Raw genomic sequence first — 21827 nt, 5'->3', positions numbered from 1 at the left:
CAATTTCACTTGCTGCAAGCTGCTCCTGTTTGAAAAGGTTTTGATGTGCAGCCTACAAATCTTATGAGGCAGTGTCACTAAAGTGCATCCAATAAACTTGTGTCTGCCAGCCAAGCCACTCTCGAACACTTTATTCTTTACTTAAAAGAGGCAGACACTGCAAATTTGGCCCAGGTTTACAGCTTGGGTTTCAAAACACTCAGGTGTAGAGAATTAAAAAGCACTGAGTTTCACGTGCATAAAATCCTATTACTTAAACCAGCAATACTTTACGTAAAAAAAGTAAATACTTTCATCAATTCAGCTTTTTGACACTATGATTAATGCAAATCTGTTTCCTTGCAACAATATCTAGTTTCTACCAACTATATTTGCTTCTATTTTATAGTTTATTGTATAATTTTTTTTTGCCAGGAAACTGTGTTTACTGCTGCTATTAATAACCAAAATATGTCCAGGACACAAAACACATCCACAATTTCACATCAGAGTTCAGAATGCACTGTGACTCTTAAATTGCGAGTTCTAATGAGCTCCACCAGCTCACAGTAAGCAGAAGCCATTACTGTTTACATAACCCTTCTTCTTATTTAAATGAGTTACTTATCATTGGAGCAGATGCATGTCCGCCAATCTACTTTGTCCTTGACCAAGGAACCAAACGGCCACACACCCTCCATTAATTACTTTGAATATAAAGTCTCTGCATTATAAAATATCACAGTCTCTTTGCTTGCTCATAGATTCTTCCATCAGCTAAAATCCCACAGTATGGTCACGGTCTCCTGATGAAATGGTGCTTCCTATAATGGTATACCGGCGTCCTCTACTATCATACAAAAGGACAGAGATAAATCTCTTTTACTGTAGGATTACATAGTAATCCACTCCACCAAACACCCCACTCTTCATACGTATGCATCACCATATTTCTGCGTTTCACTTTATCTCAGCGCACTGACCCCACTGCCGTATTTCTGACTTAAGCTTTACACCGACATCGTCTCAATCTCACTTCTCCTGAACACCTGTAGCTTGTTGTTGCCTTCCATTATTTTACCCTGCTTTATCCCATCTCCACTGTCGCTTCAGGTCAATGACTGACAATGATTAAGCGAATATCAGGCTGCAGCTTTACTGAGTCCTAAAGACAAAGAAGACCAGTGATGCTGCTTCTTGCATTATTGTTGCAGCGCTACATTTATAACAATGTGGTGACAGCTCTCATCCTCTGCTGCATGACAACTGGCATTATTAGGTTGTAAATGCAGAGGATCATAAATAACTCGTTTATTTGCTCTGAGAAACTGTATCTTCGGGCCTTGGGGAACACAATTAAAATGTCTTGAGGACATATTTTACCACAGATTTTATAGATGCACTGTGAAAGAAAGGCACCAAATATGAAAACTTCCAAAAGCGGGGACATAAAGTTGAGCCTTGACTTAAAAAAAAAAAAAAAAAAAAAAAAAAAAAAATGCAATGTATAAAGAAAGGTCGGTCATACAAGTTCATCTTCTACTCTTTACATTGAAACGCGCACATTTTACTAACCCCCAAATGTAACACTGGAGCTGAATGTTAGAGTGGAATTCTTCCTGATAAGAAGTTTGCTGTTCCGTATACTGCAGCAATTCAACTAAGTTTAAATTGGTTATATACAGTAAGACCAAACTAGAAGTACCCAAGATTTAATCAGAAGTTTACTACTGCACCCCATGCCAATGCAGCGGAATAGGTTTTTTGAAAACGCTGCCCGTGGCACCTGATACCTCTTATAGACAATATCTGGAGATCAGTCCCTCAGGTCAGGCAGTAACTTGCTCCCTATTCCTCTTTCATGACCCCTTATTCCTCCCTTCTCCTCCCGCTCCTTCCCTTCCGCAGTCACTTGTTAACGCAGGGACCCTTGAAGACACTTTTCTCTTCAGCCACTTACACGATCAGTCCCTCCACCGCTGCTGCCTGGGCCCTCACATAATAATCCCTCTATTTCTATCTTTTTTCAGCCAGTCAGTCAGTGTGTGATTACATTAGAGCCCCTCTGCTCAGGCCAGTTCCAGATACCCACTGCTCCATTCTGCACCATTAACCAGCCACTGATTGTTTCTGCACTGGGTGACTGGGTAAGCCTCACGACCGTGCTGTAAGTGAATTATCACAATCGCTCACGGAGAAATAAACACATGAAAGCCACTATCACGGGAAAATAATAACAGCTTACTGGTATCATTGAAATATCTCTCAGTTTATTGGGAAGTTTGGGGTTTGCTGCATCTGCCAGTTTCTCATACAGTATAAAAACCTGATTTATTTCACCTGTTGCATTTGATAAACATCCATCCATCTTTCTTCACCGACCGCCTGGGGGTCAAATCTGAGGTGAATAGGTGAAGGACGAGAGCCAACAATGCAAGCAATTGAGAGTTAATAATGCGAGTACCCGCAAAAAACTAAACACAGAAAAAACATGCAAACTGTGGAAATAAAGGTCCAGGAAAAAATCTGAATTTATTATTTGTTATTGTTTCTGTTTTAAAACCCATGTACAAGATCTATGCAAATCTAATATAGCAATTTAATTAGCAATTTTGTACCTGTGATATTCAAAACCACCTTCGCTTGGATGTTATGGCTATCACTAGTCCAGTCATGTAGAACCTCATGTATGGAGGACTAAACGTTACAAAATTAAATAAATACACTTTTGAATAATTCATTAAATGTCATTGATAAATTAAAATTTTAATTAAATATATAAATGTGTCATTTGTTAATTAAACTACCAATTCATTGTATGTAAAAGAGTATATATAATTATTTCAGTATTTAATTCATTATTTCATGGTCCGGTGTTTGATGGTCCACTGCTTTATGCATTTCTTTAATCTGTCAACCTTGCCCGACAAAGTCAGTGAGTGGGGTTAATGCTGATCTCGTCAAACCCACTGTCTTGGTCTGAACAGTTTCAGACCAAAGCCGACCCGCCATCTCAATTATAAAAATCCTGAGCTCCTGTTACGGATCTTTAACTTTTAAAAGTCATAAATTAAACAGCATCAGACAAAGACTCGCAGGTGAAAAACACATTGAAAACTAAATGCATAATATTTCTGCCCTTCGTTTTAAGGAACAGTGATTCATATGTTTGACAAATGGCAAACAGTAATGTAATATAGCAACGTAGAAACACAGCCTTGAGTCATCGGTTTTCAAATTCACGGAAACCACCTCACGGCAAGTCATCAATACGGTCCCATAACTTGTTTGAAGTAATAGATGATCGGATTTGCATGAAACATTTGCCACCACAGTCCATCTGAAGCTTACAAGTGCTTTTTGGATGGAGATAAATGGCTGTAATTTAATCAATGGGGATTATTGATGTTCTGGCAAAGTCCTGGGGGCACGCTCATGCAAAGACATGCTGAATAAATTAGATTTAAACTCACTTTTTCAGAGTGGCTGTGACACGCTGAGCGCTTTTGTCACAAAGACGGACAAAAATGTTTGCACCCACAAATTGATGACAGCCCCTCCTCTTGATTCGAACAGAAAATACTGTCAGAGCCAATCAACGTCTTTTACATAACCCACCCATCACAATGATGAAAGCGCACACACACACACACACACACACACACACACACACACACACACACACACACACACACACACACACACACACACACACACACACACACACACACACACACACACACACACACACACACACACAGAAGTTGAAATAATGCATCATGTGTATGTCATGAAGCAAGAGTACATCGATTTTTAAGCGAAACAAGTTCAACTGGTGGCTGAAACAATGAAAAAAAAAGTATTTGGATAAAGACACTGAAGCCCAAGTTGCAGCCAATGGTGTGAGAGCGACTTGCATGAAAGCCATCACCATTGCTGTGAGTTTGTGACGGTGAAAGAGTCAATGTGACCATCAAGTAAAGCGGGTGGAGGGATGAAGCATGCTTTTAGACCCCTTTTACCTGGCATTGTCAAATGAAAAGAAAACTTTCATTGTGTTTTGGGTGTCCGAATGCACGACAACAGTACTCGGAGCCACTGAAAGCATAATGTTTTGAAAACTGGGCCCAAGGTGAAAGTTTTGGAAAATGCTCTGACTATGTCTCTGTGGAAACATAACTACATTTCCCCATGTGGGATCTATGAAGTCTTATCTCGTCTTATCTTATTAGTACTGTGTCCACATATGAGCGACACAAAAACGTAAAGTAAAAACCGTATTGGCAAAAATATTATTTAAAAAATTTTACACATCAGATTTTAAGACAGCTTTCTTACGCATTGGAGCATTTGCCATCCAAGAGAGAAGCATTAACAAAAAGATAAAGTGGACATGATGAAATATGTCTCCCGTTACCATTCTGGTGTTTGTCAGAGAATCAGTGCAAATGATTGGATTTTACAAGAAGAACAGCGTGCGAACATAACCCCCCAAAAAAATCAATATTGGGCCCCGAGACTGTGGCACAGGAGTTTTAAATGACTGCACCATGTTGCGAGTGTGAAAATTAAGTCTTCAGTCAGGCTGAAGTGTAATCTGCACTTCCGTTCACAGCAAGGTTGGAGAATTAGAAACATTTGCAGAGAACAGGAGAAAGGAAACAAAGAAGTGAAAAAGGGAATCGATGAACGAGGAAAAAACAGGAGATGAGCAACGCACCAAATGTCCTGTCAAAGCATAACAGATCAGCACTGATCCACACTAATGAGCACGCAACAATGGAAGTACGCAGCTGAGAATTATGCAACACTGGCTTACAACCATGAAACAGTGATAGTGGAAAAACTCCAGACACAGATTCTAGGCAAATCGTCTTAATCATCATTTAACTTCCATTTACAATAAACCCCAGGCATCCGCTCTCGTTTATTTAGGAAAGAAAATCTCTGGAAAAGGATGATGAAGAGGAGAAATACAGAAGAAAAGTTATAATAATATGAACAAGTAAATGGACTTCAATGGAATAGTCGCATTCAGACATTCAGACACTCCAATGATGACAGTTGCCATACAAAAGTCAATAGAGGCACATTCAATACAGAGGACACCATTTACTGTACTTCCAATGTAAGTACAAAGTGCTTCACATGAGCTAAACAGCTTCAATAACATTGATGTCACAGATTCATGGATAGTCTTTACTGCAGGTTGTAAATGAAAAGAAATACCACAAGAATTGAGAGACTATGCATTTCAAACTTATCTTAGTGTTTGTACAGTCTATTTTGGTATAAACAGAACTGTGCAATAGAACTCTATGGAATCATGCTGTGATATGACTAGATTTTGTTTTAGATGTTAGATACGTTTTGCATTCTGTTTGAGGCTCCACTTGAGTAAAGTGGTATCATTTAAGAATGTAACAGACTGTTGTCGCCGTTTAAGATGTGTGCTTATGCTCTGGATCATTAAATTAGTGATTTTTGTCCATTTTGTTGACATTTTTTTAAGTCTATTCAGCAAATACCTTCTTTCTGAAGTTTACCAAAGTGAGTCAATATGGCTCACACCTTCAGCATGGTTAATTTGTATGCTCTTCTTGTCAAAATTGCATTTAAAGTCAACCTCATGCATAGCTGGAACAATATTAATAACTATTTGTGATCAAAATATCATTGTTTCATTTATTGTAAACTCAAAGGAAATGTTCTTTGCAATGCACAGCCTTGATTTGAAAAGAATTCAGCACAAAAATACAAATTACCACAGACATAACCATAAAAAAAAACCCAACAAGTGATGTTTTATATGAAAATATTGAAAGGTATACAAAAGCTGACATTTTGGTGGTCAACTTTACAATCATCCAAATAATTTGCATGAAAAAAGAACAATCTGTCTTTTCTGTAGTAAACAATCCCAGAGTACAGTGCAGAGCCATCTCTCTCCCTCTCTCCCTCTGGCTTATATGGCTGATGTGGGACATCACAGTAGCAGGGTAACTATAGCAACGCTCATTACACTGGCAGTGTCGCCATGGTTACCGCAGTGCAGCCAGACCAGCATCAGCGGGAGGTGCCAGCTCCTTGCTCTCCACGTCTCCACTTCCACATCATAACACGAGACGGCAGCGTGGTGATGATGTCAGCCCTGGCTCGGTTTGAACCAGGAAGACGAGAGCGAGGAGGAGGAGGAGGAGGAGGAGGCGCACAGTACGGGGAGGGGCAGAAAGAGACAGCGGGGAGGATTTCAGGAATAGAAATGAGACGCTGTCTTGTGCCGAATACGTAACAAACGACCTGCCGCTGCAGCTCGGGTTCCTCTCCCCCCCCTCGCCGAGGACTCATGCAGCCAAGTGTCGCCACTGCAGAGCCATGTCAATACCCTGCACAGCACACATTTATCATGCATCAGCCGTAAATTACTACATCCATCACCCGTGGTTAGCATATAAACCTCCTGTCCACGGGCAATAAACACGTCGTGGCAAGTCCAGTCCGCTCAGGGAGGAACAAGCTCTTGGTAAAACCATGAGATTCTTTTCATTACATTTAATCCATGACGTGTTTGTTTCGATAAGATTATTTCTGTCAACTCTTTCTGCACCGTGTTTCCCAGACATCAATCAGACCGCCCGGGTGGGACAGTGAACTGTTGAGAAAGCTTAGCTTTGTGGGTTTTCCTTTGTCTCTGCAAGTTTACTGAGATTTTTCAGAGTGTGTCTGGATTCAGGAGTTCCCTTTCAGCACAAAGCAGGTCAAAGAAAACCAGATTGCTGTGTCAGCCAATATCGGAGAATGTGACAGCGGTTCGCAGTGTTGGTGTACCAATAGTCTAACAAGTGCTAAAACGTAATCAAAGAAATCTCAAATTTTAATTAAATATCACTTTTTGTTGTCGTCAGAAAATCAGTTTTGTTTAACCTCGAAATTTTGCCAGAAAAATGCTGAAGTCACGATCAGAAATCAGGGGGAAAAAAACACTTTGTTTTCACTCTGCTGTCATCAACAACATTGAAAGTGCCAAATAACAATGGGCAATGGCCACAAGGGGTGTTTTGCCCCTTGTGGCCCCTCCCGGCTATTACTTGAAGCATGTCATTAAAAAAACTCCCTCCTGTGGATCATCAGTGCAATGGTGGGGCAACAAAGACATTAAAAATCCAATGAAAACAGTTCTTGAGTAGTTGCAGCAGACAAGAAGATTGTTATTGACCTCTCCATGGCACTCTGGATACGCACAGCCTTTGTGAACGTTCTGGCCTCCAGCGATGCTCATCTCCCAGCACAACCTTATCTCACATCAAAAGGCAAACCTAGTTTATATTTAATATGTTTTGCAATTCGTAGATTCTCAAGCGGTTTCTGAAGGTGTTTCACAGAAGCACCCGTTGCAGCATTTAACTCAATTAAGGTTGAAAAGTGAAAACTCGCCCCAATTATTTTTTTTCAAATCACAGCAGCGATATCAATGCAGACGAATAGGTTACATTGGGATTCTGGGCATCGCACATGTACGCGGCTTAATACCCATCACCTGTAATCCAGTTAGAGCTCCGAGCGCAGTGAGAGAATACAGATGAGGAGCCACGTCCGGGCCGTTCCATCTATCATTCACGCAGTAAAAACTCACTGTAGCATAAATCACGGCTCGACTCGTCTTTTGTCTGATTTAATTGTGAAGACAAAGTCAACAGTGGCGTTGTAATGAGGAAACAAAAGCGAGACCTTCCAAGTGAAATTAATCTGACACTCCGTGAGGCTGATGGGCGCACTTGGCACTCACTTGAAAACGCCTTGATGGGAACACTCAGACTCGAAAACACAACAGAAGTTCAATAATGTCACGTTATGAAACAGTCAGATGGTTAGCTTTGAGCGAAAAGAGCAGAGGATGATGGGATTGGTTCCCACTGCTCCACACCAGAGGTGGTCAGTGCAAAGTGTGGCCTTTTCACTCAGCAAAGTGTGAAGCCATTAAATTCAAAGGCACTCCATCCTTTTAAAAAATGTAAATGCCTTTATCGATTTGGCTGTGGGCAAACTCAGCTGCCTCCAGCCGATTTATGTGCTCGACTGTAAAGAAACCAGCAGAAAAGCCGCGGACGGGCCAACGCTGCTCCGCTGAGCAGATTAATCATCAACCGGGCTTCATTCCTCAAACGCTGGTCTGATTCAAACCAGCATGTAATGTGAGAAATAATACGGCTGCTTGGGATGCAGCGACAGCTGGATTCTACTTGAGAATGTGCATCGATACGACGGTGCCTGAAGATAAAAAAAAAAAAAAAGTAATAAAACACATTATAATGAAACTGCCATTCCTCATAATTTCACAAAGCACCATAAAGTTAAGTTTCAAAATGTTCTATCATGCTTCATCCTACTTAAGTATGTGAAGCCATGGAGCCAATCACAGTTCACTATGGTTGAAGGCAAGTTACACCCGGAAGAGCTCCTCAGACCATTACAGTCTCACAGAGAGACCGACCTTCAGTCAGTCACGCATGAAATAACACTGATGGGCAATTTAGAGTCACCAATCAACCCCAAACACACATTTGTTTTTTTTGTTTTTTTTAAATTGTAGGAGAAAACTAGAGTAGTCCCACTTCACCATGCACTGGCAGAAAGACAACTACTCAGTGAGAAAATACCAGAAAATCACAAACCTAATCATTAACTGTTGTACTTTTAATTATCATTAGACTCGACTACAGTTATTAGTAATCATTTACTGAGCAGGCCCTAATATATCTTAAAACAGTGCCGCATAACTGTATCCTTTTGCGAGTTTGGCAGCAGGTAACTTGAGGAGGAAGTGAAGGACATGGTTCAGATGCATTACAGTAACCCTTTTAAATATTCTGGAATGTACTTTCAGCATAATGACTATTACATGAGGCAGAAGACATGCCCTTGGCATACTCTGGCTTTGCCCATAGTAATCTGGGATTGGTGCCCGTGACCCAAAGTCAGATAAAAGTTAATAAAGATGAATGGATGAATGGGGAGAACGCCATTGTGACTCACTTCAGGTCAGTAATGCACAGCCCGGTTCAATATGCTAATAGAATGGATGGTTGTATATTATTGCATTTTACTAGGTAGACATGTATCCCTTTGTGTCTAAACAACTTTATACATGTTATGCATTCTTCATAAAGGTCATTTTGTGTAAAGCACAGTAAGACATTTGTGTTTTGGTGGTCAATCAGTCAAACAATTTCTATTTCTTCAAAAGAGAACTTCGTGATCAATGCACCTTCATCCATGTTGTCACATCAGTCCTGAAGCGGATACATCTAACATTGGCCAGTCCATCACAATGAGACTGTCGCACAAACTCACATTTACACCTCTGGGCAACTTTGGAGTCACCGATCACCTAAAAAGTGTGGTTTTTTGACTGTTGGAGGAAACTTGCGCAACCCCTACGGATGGGTGTGGCCAAGATTCAAACCTGTGGCCATGGTCAATGGAGGGGGAGAATTTTCATGTAATCACATTATATGACATGTAAAGTAATCCCACCACTTAGTTCTGAACAAAACTGCTGCAAATGTAAGAATCATGTTATGTTTGTTCAGAATTTACATGAGCAATAACAACAAGTGCTGTTTTTAGCTCCAAGCGGTAGCTGATGCAGACATGCTGAGCAGTGTGTGTGTGTGTGTGTGTGTGTGTGTGTGTGTGTGTGTGTGTGTCACACTCAGACAGCAGAGCCTGACTACAGCAGCAGTATAATGGTCTGCTGAGCAGATTACCACTGACATCACAACATATAATTCATGCGAAATTCATGAGCTGAGAGCGGCTCAGGAACACACATTTCATAAGCGACCTCACCACAAAGACACACACCACTTTCATCTTAATTTAATAAAAAAAAAAAAAAAAAAAAAACATGGTTGGAAACACTCACATATACATACATTAAGGCATACACAAAGGAACTGTGGCACATAATGAAACCTCAGGGGGAGAAGTTGGATCTATACTGCCTCTATGTAAGACAATCAATAGATCATCGCACAATAACCACAGAATTACAATGGGCTGCATATGCAGCAAACTATAAGCCTTCCTTTGTATACATATATGCATTTTTAAAGATTGTGAGCAACTGAATTTGTTCACGAAAGCACCATGGGGATGTTCATTAGGTAATTTATTACTGGGTTTTTTTTTTCTTTAAGATTTAAAACTGTTCATTGGTAATACTCCATAATTCATGATTTTATTATTGAATCAACTAATGAGATTGGCCATCATTAGGATCTTTTATGGAAAATTTGCTGTATTTGAGGGCAGTAAGAAGCCAATATTTTAAAGAAATCAAGGCAGCAATTTATCAAACAGAGACTTTTTACACGATATAATTGTGAAATATTTCAGCATTTGGTCAATATATTGATTCCAAGCACACTGTATCATATTAAATAGGGTGTTAAATAATGGTGTTTACACTATTGAGTACTGATATATCCTCAAACAACACTTCAAAAGAATTTGACGTGATGATGTCTGAAGTGTTTGAGGATTCGAGTTTTCCTGGTATTTGTACCTTCTGATTGTTCGTTAGTGTCATGTGTGACATTATTGTGTGCGTTTCATCTCCTGTCATAATGGTTCTCCACAGGGACCCAACTGGGACATTGGTTTGCCCTCGCAGGTGAGATAATCTGCACTCCTTTTAGCTTTAAGTGGCTGTAAACCTTTTAATGGGAGCGAGCGAGGCAGAGACTCTCCTCTTCAGCAACCATCTGCTCTTTGCACCCCTCCATGTGGGCACAGCACTGCCCCCCCCCCCAACTAACTAGCTGTCAGCTCATTCTCCAGACACTATGTTATTTTCTTAATGCAGGCTTATTAAAGTCTGTTTTCCTTCATCCACCGTGGCTTTACAGCCAGATCTTCATATGTATCTCATGCAAGTCACAAAGAAATATCAAACTCAAGCAAGAATTACATTTCTTTTCTATTTAACTCAGTTTGTTGGAGTCAATACTATGCCGTCAACCAGTGTGGAACATTGGCACAAAGTACAGAAAATGCCCCTTTAAAAGGCTATAGTGCACAAATATTTTGAATTCAACAATCAACTTATCAGTATTGGCCACAATGACTGAAGACGAAAGCCACGATTCCAATAAAACAGTAAGGAGACTTAAAGGTGTGTTGCCACTCATGGTGACATTGCCGCAGTCTGCGTGTCACAGCGAAGGATTTAAAAAGCCACCTGCAGCAACAAAATGTAGAGACAATTAGATTTGACATTTACTAACATTTCTGCTCCAGACGTTGATGTCACTATGGAGCTGCCTGGTATTAACCAGGATGGCGGTGAATCGCTCAATGATAACATTTATTAGTCGGTGCTAGAATGTATTTCCCATACCTATGGTCTAAACATATTCCAATACTAGTATGAATAAGCCTAAAGGTACATTTATGAGCCGTGTTAAGTCCATCTCGGTATCAGGGAACAAGACAAGATGACAAGTGTGGCTGTAAAAGTGGATTTTCTGTTAATGCTGTCGCACTTAAATGTGACATCCTGCAGTCAAAGGTGAGGAGTTAATAGTCATTTTACAACAGCTTTTAATGGCACCGAAACAATAAGAGCTTTTATCACTTTCAGCTCCTCACTCCTCCTCACTTTCTCTGTTTTTACTGCAGACTTCAGACTGTTAGCACATTATGCCACTGATCTGTTTCCCATCCACCACTTCAGACAACAATTTTGACATTTACTTTTTGATTGTATGAATTGGCTGATTGATTACAACAAAGATACTCAAAGTTTCCGTGATTCACTTGTCAAAATAATACTCATACCTGTAGGGTTTTTTTTTTTGGTTGTAAACTCAGGTTTTGACACATAGAAGCTTTGAAAGATATCCTCCAGCATGTGTAGGGCATTTAAATCCATTATAAATATCTTACATGGTTATTATAAAAGAAAAACAAAGCTGTTTCAGACACTTTCTTCCAGCTGGGTCTCCCCGCGGGGTTCCTGTCACTGAATGGTGTCGACACATTGACCTCTTTCCCCTCACTCCTTCCATTCACCTCTCCTCTGTCTTTCTTTTTCTTTCTTTCTTGCCTCGAGCTGTGACTTCTCCTCTTGAGTGTTTACAGTATTATTGCTCCGCAGTCATCTCTCGACCCCGCCATCAGTCACTCGACCGGCTCTCTGTCCTTGGGTGCGTGGGGTGTCTCAGACAGGCTTGTGTTACAGCCAGCCAGGCATGAAATTACCCCTGCAAGCCCCTGCGGGGTCCTAAAAGATTCTCCATTGTTGACGCACAAATATTGGCAGTCAGAAGGGGGAACATGAGGCAGAGGCAAGCACAATGCTAATGATCTGCTTAGCACAGCATCACTGGACAGGGAAGTTCAGAAAGTGGTGTTCTCACTTCATGGCGGGACAGAGTTTGACAAGAATTAATTTGTAAATGGGGAAATGATAACAACGCATTGTTCGGTATCAAATCCACTATTAATCACATACTAAATGTTCAAATGTTCAGATGAGATTCATGGAAATCTGGAGAAGCCACACAATTATGACAGAGGCAATGTCGGGCGGCATTACACCAGCTATAATCTAAACGTTTGTAATTTTAGTGAAAACATTGATAGCATTGTAAAAACAAAGTTGAGACTTAAAATAACAGTGATGTTATTTTGTTGTTATCATGATGACAAGTGGTTGACATGGCTATGGTAATGACAGTCAAGTCTATCTATCAACAGTGTTTTCCAAAACGCCCAAAGTAGGAGGTGAGTGTGGCCCAACCACTTACAACACGATGTAACTGTTAAGAAGATCAATAACAATTATTTTCAGAAATACTGTGTAACATATTCTCATTTACAAAGGCAATGCATCTATGCAAGTTGTGCTGAGGTCTCATGTTGCGGAGTTCACTTTGTTGCAGCGACAGTTCAGCCAGTACGAAGTACATAGTGTCCAGTCATGGAAGTGTGTGTGCCTTGTTTGATCCAAAGAGCGAAGCTGTGATATATGTGATGTATTATTCTTTGGTTTGCCCTTGTACTACACTCGCTCTCTCCTACTGTGAGTGTGTCTATAAGGTCTCACAGGGTTCTCTGCTCTCCTATATTACTTGTGCGTCCCATATTGTGTGTGTGTGTGTGTGTGTGTGTGTGTGTGTGTGTGTGTGTGTGTGTGTGTGTGTGTGTGTGTGTGTGTGTGTGTGTGTGTGTGTGTGTGTGTGTGTGTAACTTGTGTCAGTCCCACTGGCACCTGTGAAGCTTCAATCGACCCCAAAAAACCCCTTCTGGCTGAATTCTCCTCATCTTTCCCCTCAAATTCTGCTCTCCATTGTTTTCTCCCTCCCTTCTCTTAAATATCTTATCTTCTCTTGTCCATTTCCCTGATCTCCGTCTCTTTTTTGTCCATCTAGTTTTCCTCGTCTTTTGCAATCGCCATGCAGTCTTTCTTTGTGGCATTTGTCTCCTTTCATGGTTTCTTTCAGTCCCAGTCTGTCCACCTATCACTTCTCTTCTCGTTACATACTTCGCTCATTCTTTTCTTGACAAAAGGTAGACTTATCTGTCATTCCGATCCGAAATCTCACTTTTTGTTCCATTTGTCCCCTCATTTACTCACCTGCCACTCTTTCCTTTAAATAGTTTTCAATGTCTCTATTTTTCTTCATGGTAGTCCCAGTTCATGTGATCATTTCCAATTCCTCTTACTGGAGCCAACGTCTCTTAATCACAGAAAGCCCGTCATCACTTTATAGTCTTCTCTCAGCTGTATTAGTCATCTCCTCCCTTGGAGCTCCAAAACAGAGATACCTATTCTTCACCTGGTTGTCTTTTAACATATACACCCACATCTTCAGTGTGGAGAGGTTTTCAACATGGCTCAGTCCCCACTTGTTCTCGTAAGATCACCGTAACTCTAATCAATCACCGTGACCCAGATAGATGGAGGTTTAAACCCAGCCTACTTTGATGCTCTGACCCATTTAACAGCACTTGTGTCCCTGCAGACAACCAGACAACCTACAGCTTCTTTTGTGGCCCATTGACACGAGAGAGGGTGTCCTGACCCGCTGCAGCGGAGGAGGAGATATTGAGGGGCAATAAAAGAACGAAACGACAAATAACTGCTATTACATCTCAGGGGATCAGTATACCTGACAAATGGTCCTTGAAGATTTCTTTTTTAACCTCAAGCTTATCATTTCATGGCCTCAGAGAAGCCATTTGGACCACTTTTTGCAGTGCAAGACATTATCACAATCCTGACATTGGTTTTGAGATCATCTCGATTTCAAAGAGTACAAACTAACATATGGTGGAAGCACCATTTCACTCTTTAAACAAAAATTAACTTAGTCGGTAGAAGACTTCTATGTGTGTAGTAGAAGTGTGAATCTTCACTTGCACTAATTGTGATTCGATTACATTTTATTTGTTGACTACAAAATGCATCGACCTGTGTCATGGTGCCATTTAAAGAAGGAGGCTTTAATCGGAGTTGTTTCCATTGCTCCAAATATGTCTGTTACACACTAATCGTCTTTATTCTAAAAATCTGGACTGTCACTAGAGCTAAACAGGCAGGAACAGAACAGGAAAGATGCTTTTTCAAGTGGTGGAAGGGTATCTTACACACACAATTAAAGAAAAGCTACTGATAACTTGGACTTTATATAAAACACAAAGAATCACTTTCAAAACTATTTTTGGACCAGACACAGAAAGTCTTGGAATTCAGCTATTACTATTGGCACTTGATCACACTTAAATTCACCAATTTCACCAATAAGTTCAACCATGAGCTTCTTTCACAGTAACTCTGGATCATCATTTGTGGAGATTAAAAGACATAATGAGACGATAAAGTACATGAATGTGTTCAGATGTGGCTATTAAAACTGGAAAAAGAATCAGAAAAACACCTGAAAAGTCCAGTTAAGTACAGTCATGACACATAAATACGCCCTTTCTATCTCTGTGTGACCATTAAATAAGGTCTTTCCAGTTGAAATGCCATATCCATTACATTTACACTCTTAATGGGAACCATGTTTGCATGTTGTTGTTATAGACTCTGCACTCATGCATGCCAAACTAACAAATGCACTTCCTCCACAGTCGAAAACACACACTGCATTCGCTACCCTCACCCCACATCCCCCAAACAATAGGCAACACTTCCTGAAAGTCAGAAATAACAGGGAACAGTTTCCTTCAGCAGTCAGTGAGGATTTCAAGTGTAGCCACGGAGGACATTTAAAAGAAATGAAACTACTACTCACTGTTTTTTTTATTGATTGAATGCGAGTGCTGCGTGGGGAATGTTTGAGGGGAAAGTAATATACGTGCAGCTAACACTGCTTCCATGGTAGGACTGATCTGCAGCCTTCAAATTGTTTTTTTTATTTTCAAATGAAAAACACAAAATTTGATATGTGGCGGAGGGGAAATGAAGTGTTTAGGTGATGAGATGAGAACCTCATTGGACCTCTCGATACTTTAACATTAAGTTTCAACCGGCAACATAAAACAAACTTCACTGTCTCAATTCATTTCTTCCTGCTTCTTAATATTTAATAATTGATTCAGTAATTTCATCATATTGTTGCATTTTTGTCATTATTGTTGTCTTTGAAAACCTTATATGTTAATCTTTAGGACCAGCATCCAACCATTACACAATCCATAAATCGGTACCGTGTCCTTATGCTACCAACAAACAAGCTTTTATGAATATTTGCTATTTCCGATTTTGAAACATAATTGGCATACATAACCCAAAATAAACATTTTATCTTTTCATAAAAGACTTAAAACAGCAGCTCTCCTTCACTTCCTTTCATGATTATGAGCATGAATATGAGAGGGTGCAATCTCTAATTTTAAACTGTATGTCTACATGCACACACGTGTGAATACATGAATCTGCATTGACATAATCAACAAAATAGACTAATCGCAAATGACAATAAACACACAGAAAACCACAATTCTTAAATGACCTTCATGGGACACATGCAGAGAAGTGAGAACAGAGGGAGTGGCTTCTGCATCTACCTGACAGAGAAACAAAGAGAGGATGGAAGAGAACAATTTTATAAAGGACAAAAAGAAAAAAAAAATAATAAGGAAGAGCGAGACAGACAGAGAGCATGTAAATGACATGCGGCATTTCCCCTCCACCCTCCAGTCACTGAGGATTTTTTTTTTTCCAATTAAGGCTGTTATCTCCTCCTCTGCCAGAACTCCTACCAAGACCACACATGGTACAGCCCCGTCCTTGCTTCCTCTTCTCTTTCTCTCCTTTCCCTCAGCTCATTCTATTGCCATTTACTTTTTTTTTTTATTTCAATGTATTCCCCTCATTTTACTTAATTTCTCTGTTTTCTCAATCTCAGCTGGAATTACTGGAGTCGAACCACCCAGACAATGGATCCTTGATACTTCGTACCCGAGCATTTCACCTCCCTCCATCTGTCTACCTCTCCTTTTTTTTAACCTCCTCTGTTCTCTCTTGCTCCTTTGTGTTTGGTCACCTTAGGGCAGAAAAAAAGACTTTTTTTGGTCAATGTCTAGCGCCCTGCATGAACAAAGAGCCACCAGGAACCAAGCTGGGAGCAGTGCAACAGAGGCTTTAGAGCGAGCATCTAATAATCAATGTGAAGCAAATTTCCTCTCATGAAACAAGGATAGTAATTTGAGAACTCCTCAAAGTAATATAAACATTTTTTTTTTACTGTATATCATCCTGGACTAGTAATCAGCATCTGTTATGTAAACAGTTAAGTTATTTATAGCATCAATTCTGACAAAGGCAAAAACGTATTTATTGTGTTTTATGATGAATTATGCCACTTTAAAAAGACATTTTTCATATTTGAATGGGTAAAACAGAAACAAAGGCTATGGCTTTTATTAATGGTCTATTGAAATGACACAGTGAGACTCACTCAGCCACAACAAAGCAATGGCTTCAGCAAAAAACAAAAAGCTGCAGTGAAGCAGACCAGAAGGCAGTTCAGTCTAGAGTCTAGAGTCTAGACTGTCGACAACTCAGAAGTAAACAAAAGGCAGCAGGAAGGGAAGGGAACTCATGTCAGTCATGAGCTTTTACTTCAAGTCACCTTCAGTTTCATTTTCCTCCTGATCATCACTTTTCCACATCGCCTCAATAAATCCTTCCCTCAATTTGAGCCACTTTGGCCTTAAGATGACAAAACGTTTGGAAAAGATGCGTTTCATCCATCCGCCTTCTTTCCATCTCACTCAGGGCTTTTTCAGTCCCTGTAATTCAAGACCGTTCCCTCCTTCGTCTCATCCAACCTTGCCTCCTTCAAAGGTCAAACAGCTGGAACGGATCAATGGCTTTGGAGAGGGGAGGAAAGATGGCAGCAGACGGGGAAGAAACACAGAGGTGGAAGTGGACAACAGGACAGAAATGATGAGCGCAAGAGGGAGGGCAAGCAATAGTGTGAAGGAGGGGCAGAAGGAGAGTGAGAGAAGGAGAGATTTAAAAAGAAAGGATGAAGATGGAAAAAGAAATGGCCACATCAGCATTCCTCTGAAAGCGCGGGAGAGTAAGCGAGAAAGAATGGATGGCGATAATAAATGAAGGAAAGAAGCTGAGCTGAGGAGGAGGAGGAGGAGGAGGAGGAGGAGGAGGAGTGGGACAATGAGGAGGAGGTGTGGGACGAGGAATCAAGCTGTAAGGGAGGAACGAGCAAAAAAGAGAGTGAGGATAGAGACAATTAAGAGGGAAGAAAACATCTTCCCTCTCCTTGTTTTACCTAATTATGCTGATCGTCCACAGGAGAGACGTGTGGGCGTGTACAGTTATGTGGGTTAATGCTGTAGTGGGCCATGGGTTTACAATAAAGCTTCACTGTCATAAAGCATACACCAAGACGAATGTGACACAAATATATCTACACACACACACATATATACATAGACATACAGTACATGCACATATATATTTGTATACACACACACACACACACACACACACACACACACACACACACACACACACACACACACACACACACACACACACACACACACACACACACACACACACACACACACACACACACACACACACACACACACACACACACACACACACACACACACCTTTATTTTAAATGCCAGTGTTTATGACATCCTCAATGTTATTTATCCGTTATTCAAACTGGTACATTTGACCATCTAAGACTAGATTGGCTAAATAAAGACAAAAAACTAGCAACCAAGCTAACATGATTGTTGGAAAAGTCTTCATTTTGAAGCTCCATTAGCTGAGCAGAAACTAACCCCTCCAGTTCCCTGCATGTTGCTGATGGCCTGAAGCAGACGAGGAAAGGTCCACAGCATAACTGTGCTTTTTAAAGAATATCGATGTCAGTGCTGGCTGGAGGCTGCAGCCGCCACACGATCAATAATTCACAAACCTCCTTTACACCTGTGAACTATCAAAGCTTTCATTGTCTGGGTGTGTTCCTGTTTTTGGTCTAAAAGCTTTTCCCTGCTCATCTTTGGGACACTTGTTTTGAATTGTATGCGTGTGTGTATATATATATATATATATATATAAAATTGTATATCTCCTTGACATCTCTCTCCAAAAAAAACTTTCCTTTCCAAATATTTCCTTGTGATGGACTGAAATATTTGGACACACAACACACACATGAGTGAGACATTCCTGATGAGCAGAGACACACACTGTGCTCTCTGAATCATATCAGCTATGTGAGGAACTCACTCCAGAGGAGGGTTAGCATAACTCTGCACACGAGACACAAACACAGCTTATGAAACCCTGACAGTCCGGCAACATGAAGCAGACCCTCTGCATGCCAGCTGTCCGCTTCTTCCACACACTAAGTACCCCCCAAAAAATACTTCCAACACCAAAGCATACTTTCAACAGCGAGCCTGTGTAGCTTTTCCTAACATTTTGGGTCACCGCAGCAGAACAGATGACCCATATAATTTGGTCTGGTGATGTAACAAACTGTTTTGGGTCAAGGGGATTCTTCGGGGTCCACCTGTTGGAAGTAGGACTCGAAAAACAGCAAATTTCTGCTTCCCGAACCTCTTCACCGCAACTAACCCTGGACTTATAACAAACAACGAATGTGCAGCATTTTCTGTTTTAACCTTAGTTGGCTTGTGAGTACTAATTTATGTAGGTCAACCACAATCTTCAGGTCGGAACAACACAGCGAGACAATGTTTATCTCCTGAGAAGATGACCGACAAACACATTTGTTTGTTTGACCAACATACTGAGACACTATATTCAAGCTTGTACAAACAATCTATGTGTAAAGAGGTCCAGCCAGCAGCTGACATTCAAGAGTCAATATTGACTGTGAAAACAAATTAATTTATGGTGCAAATACACACGTTTGAACCACAGCGTCTAATGTTTATCAGCTTCAGGCCTGCATCATCATAAATTAAACTAGTCAAACGCACTGGCCACTTTAAGAAGCACAAAATGCCTTAATTTTCCTTGACTTTGAGAATGATTATCCAAACTAATGAGGGAAAACAATTGATAGCAGGAGGGAAATTTAACTGAAGCCAATACTGTATTCTGTACACTGTACCTTTCTCTTATTATCTGATTGGTTACATGTGATTTGAAGACAAAAACAGCATTCCGTCAAGCTGTCTTCCAGACCTGCACAAACAGTGAAACAGTCCAGTTCCACTAGCGCAGACAGGACAACGTCTCCTGCCAGTGATCCACTCATCCACACAGCCTTGACCCAGATCAGAGGCACCGTCCTGGGCTGAGTCCAGGACCACAAGAGCATCAGAAACAATGAACAGAAGCAAAAGCAAAAGAAATATGGGGCCTCAATTTCTGCCTGTCACTCGGACTCGACTCCTCAGAGAGAGTCCTTCATGAGAGGTCAAAACGGTTTCCCTCAGAGCATTTTCGAGTGCAAGATCTATTTGTTTGTACTTTTTTTTCCCCTTTCAAAAAGACTGCAATGTCCACTTAGTTTAGTTTATTTTCACTTTCATTGGTTCCGACATCAATTTCTATTCCTTCGTTCCTCAGTGGTTGTTGTTGGGTTTTTTTTCACAGTTTTATTGGCTACACTTGGTTTAACAAGAAAGAGCCTGGAGTGGCTGCAAAGTGGAAGAAATTAAATCGGAACACGATAAGAGTGGACTCTCCTGAGATTTCAGGACAAACTGAGCATGGAAAACTTTTTTCTCAACAAAGAGGCAGAATGACAGCAGTCTAAATAGGGAGCTGCCTGAACCTCAATGTTTACCATAAACTTCTCAAATAGACTCTTCCACCTCCGCCTGTAGCCTACTAATCTAATTTACCGTGAACGGTTTGCAAAAAAAAAAAAAACTCCACTGGACAGGACTCCTGCTGAAAAAAGGCCAACTGGGAACACAAAGTATTCATTTATGGCCACTGCAAACCAACACCATCTACTATTTGGCCTCCTCTGACATTGTGGTGCAGTTATTGATCCTACCTTGTCAATTTCCTGCTGCAGGACTTGCTTGGCGACCTCCAGGTCCTGCAGTCGGACCCTGAGCTCCTCGTTCTCTTGCTCCAGACGGCTCCTCTTCTTCTCCACGCTGTCCAGCTGGCTGTGGAGACGAATGGACACGTCCTTGGCCACCTGAGGGGGTGAAGAGGGAGAGATGTCAGTCAAAAGGTCTTTGAGTTCCAAGATATATACTCGATATTTCCCCAAGCCTCCTACAGACTTCAATATTTGCCATCTGATGAATAAGCTGCGACACTATTCACTGCAAGTATCAGAAGCATCAAGTTTGTTTGCACAATTTCAGCCTCCACTGAGTCGATACGCACGAATAATAAAATTGTCCAGTTTGTCGTTTGTGTACCGATTCAATGCATAAAAACATTCAGGAAGAAGTGGATTCTATCCTGCAATCATTTGTCATGTTAATCATCATTGCTTGCTGCAGCCGCAGTTCCACCGTAAACTGTAGAGAGAAAGTCATGATTAAATTTCTTTGTTTTATTCCACGTATGGACCTTTCTGGGGGAATTAACATCCTCCACAAGAATCTGTTGAGGTTTTCTGTGGGTTTTAGGTTCAGTGGATGACTCCTTATTGGCCTTGAGTGTATTTCTATGTGGTTGTGGTAGCACTCTGTCCCAAGCAGGACTAGGGACCTGTCCTGGGTGTACCCTCCCTTTTAACTAGAATATAGTGGATATACAGTATAAAATATATGTATTTTATTTATATGCATCATATAATCAATAACTGATGGGACAGGGAGACATTTGTTTGTACAGTTAAATATTAAAGTAAACAGTAGAGTGCTCTGTAAGCAAAACACATTTCTTTGTTGTTCTATAAGCAGATCTCAGTTTCTCTCACCTTTCTCCAACCTTCACCTGTTAAGACAGGATATTGCTCAGAATTCTTTTTGCATTACTAATCCCTGTTGAGGGAAGTGTGACAATCTCAGGTTTACCATAATATGTATCCAGGAAAGTCTCCAGGGTAAACGGCACCGATAAAACTGTGTTTTCGGCTGGGTCCGTTAAGTGTATTGTCAATCAAGGGGAGATTTTGGCTAATTTAACCATGTGTGTGTGTATGGGTGTGTGCGCGTGTGTGTGTGTAGAGCAATTCTTTTTAATCGAATAAAGGCAGAAAGATAATTAATACCGGCCTGTTAGGAACTGATCTTTTATACATTATGTGATCTTATGAAAGTCAGATTATCTTCCCCCCCAAAGGCAGTTATTCATTTAAAGTTTGTAATGTCACCGAGTCAAATTAAAGTCAAATCCTTAA

The 21827-nt window shown here is 40.6% G+C and overlaps 1 protein-coding gene across 2 annotated transcripts in view; it reads right to left on the bottom strand.

Annotated features, from left to right (window-relative positions):
• mtcl2 (microtubule crosslinking factor 2) overlaps positions 1 to 21827 on the bottom strand; it is a 91914-nt gene that overhangs the window by 49521 nt on the left and 20566 nt on the right. For both annotated transcript variants that reach the window (XM_080496400.1, XM_080496401.1), the window contains exon 4: positions 20520 to 20669. In XM_080496400.1, coding sequence (XP_080352526.1) covers positions 20520 to 20669 — 150 coding nt within the window. The remainder of the gene's footprint in view (positions 1 to 20519; positions 20670 to 21827) is intronic.

Source organism: Blennius ocellaris, assembly GCF_963422515.1.
Source record: "Blennius ocellaris genome assembly, chromosome: 5".
NCBI classification, from domain to species: domain Eukaryota; kingdom Metazoa; phylum Chordata; class Actinopteri; order Blenniiformes; family Blenniidae; genus Blennius; species Blennius ocellaris.
This window is presented reverse-complemented; position numbering and strand designations above follow the sequence as displayed.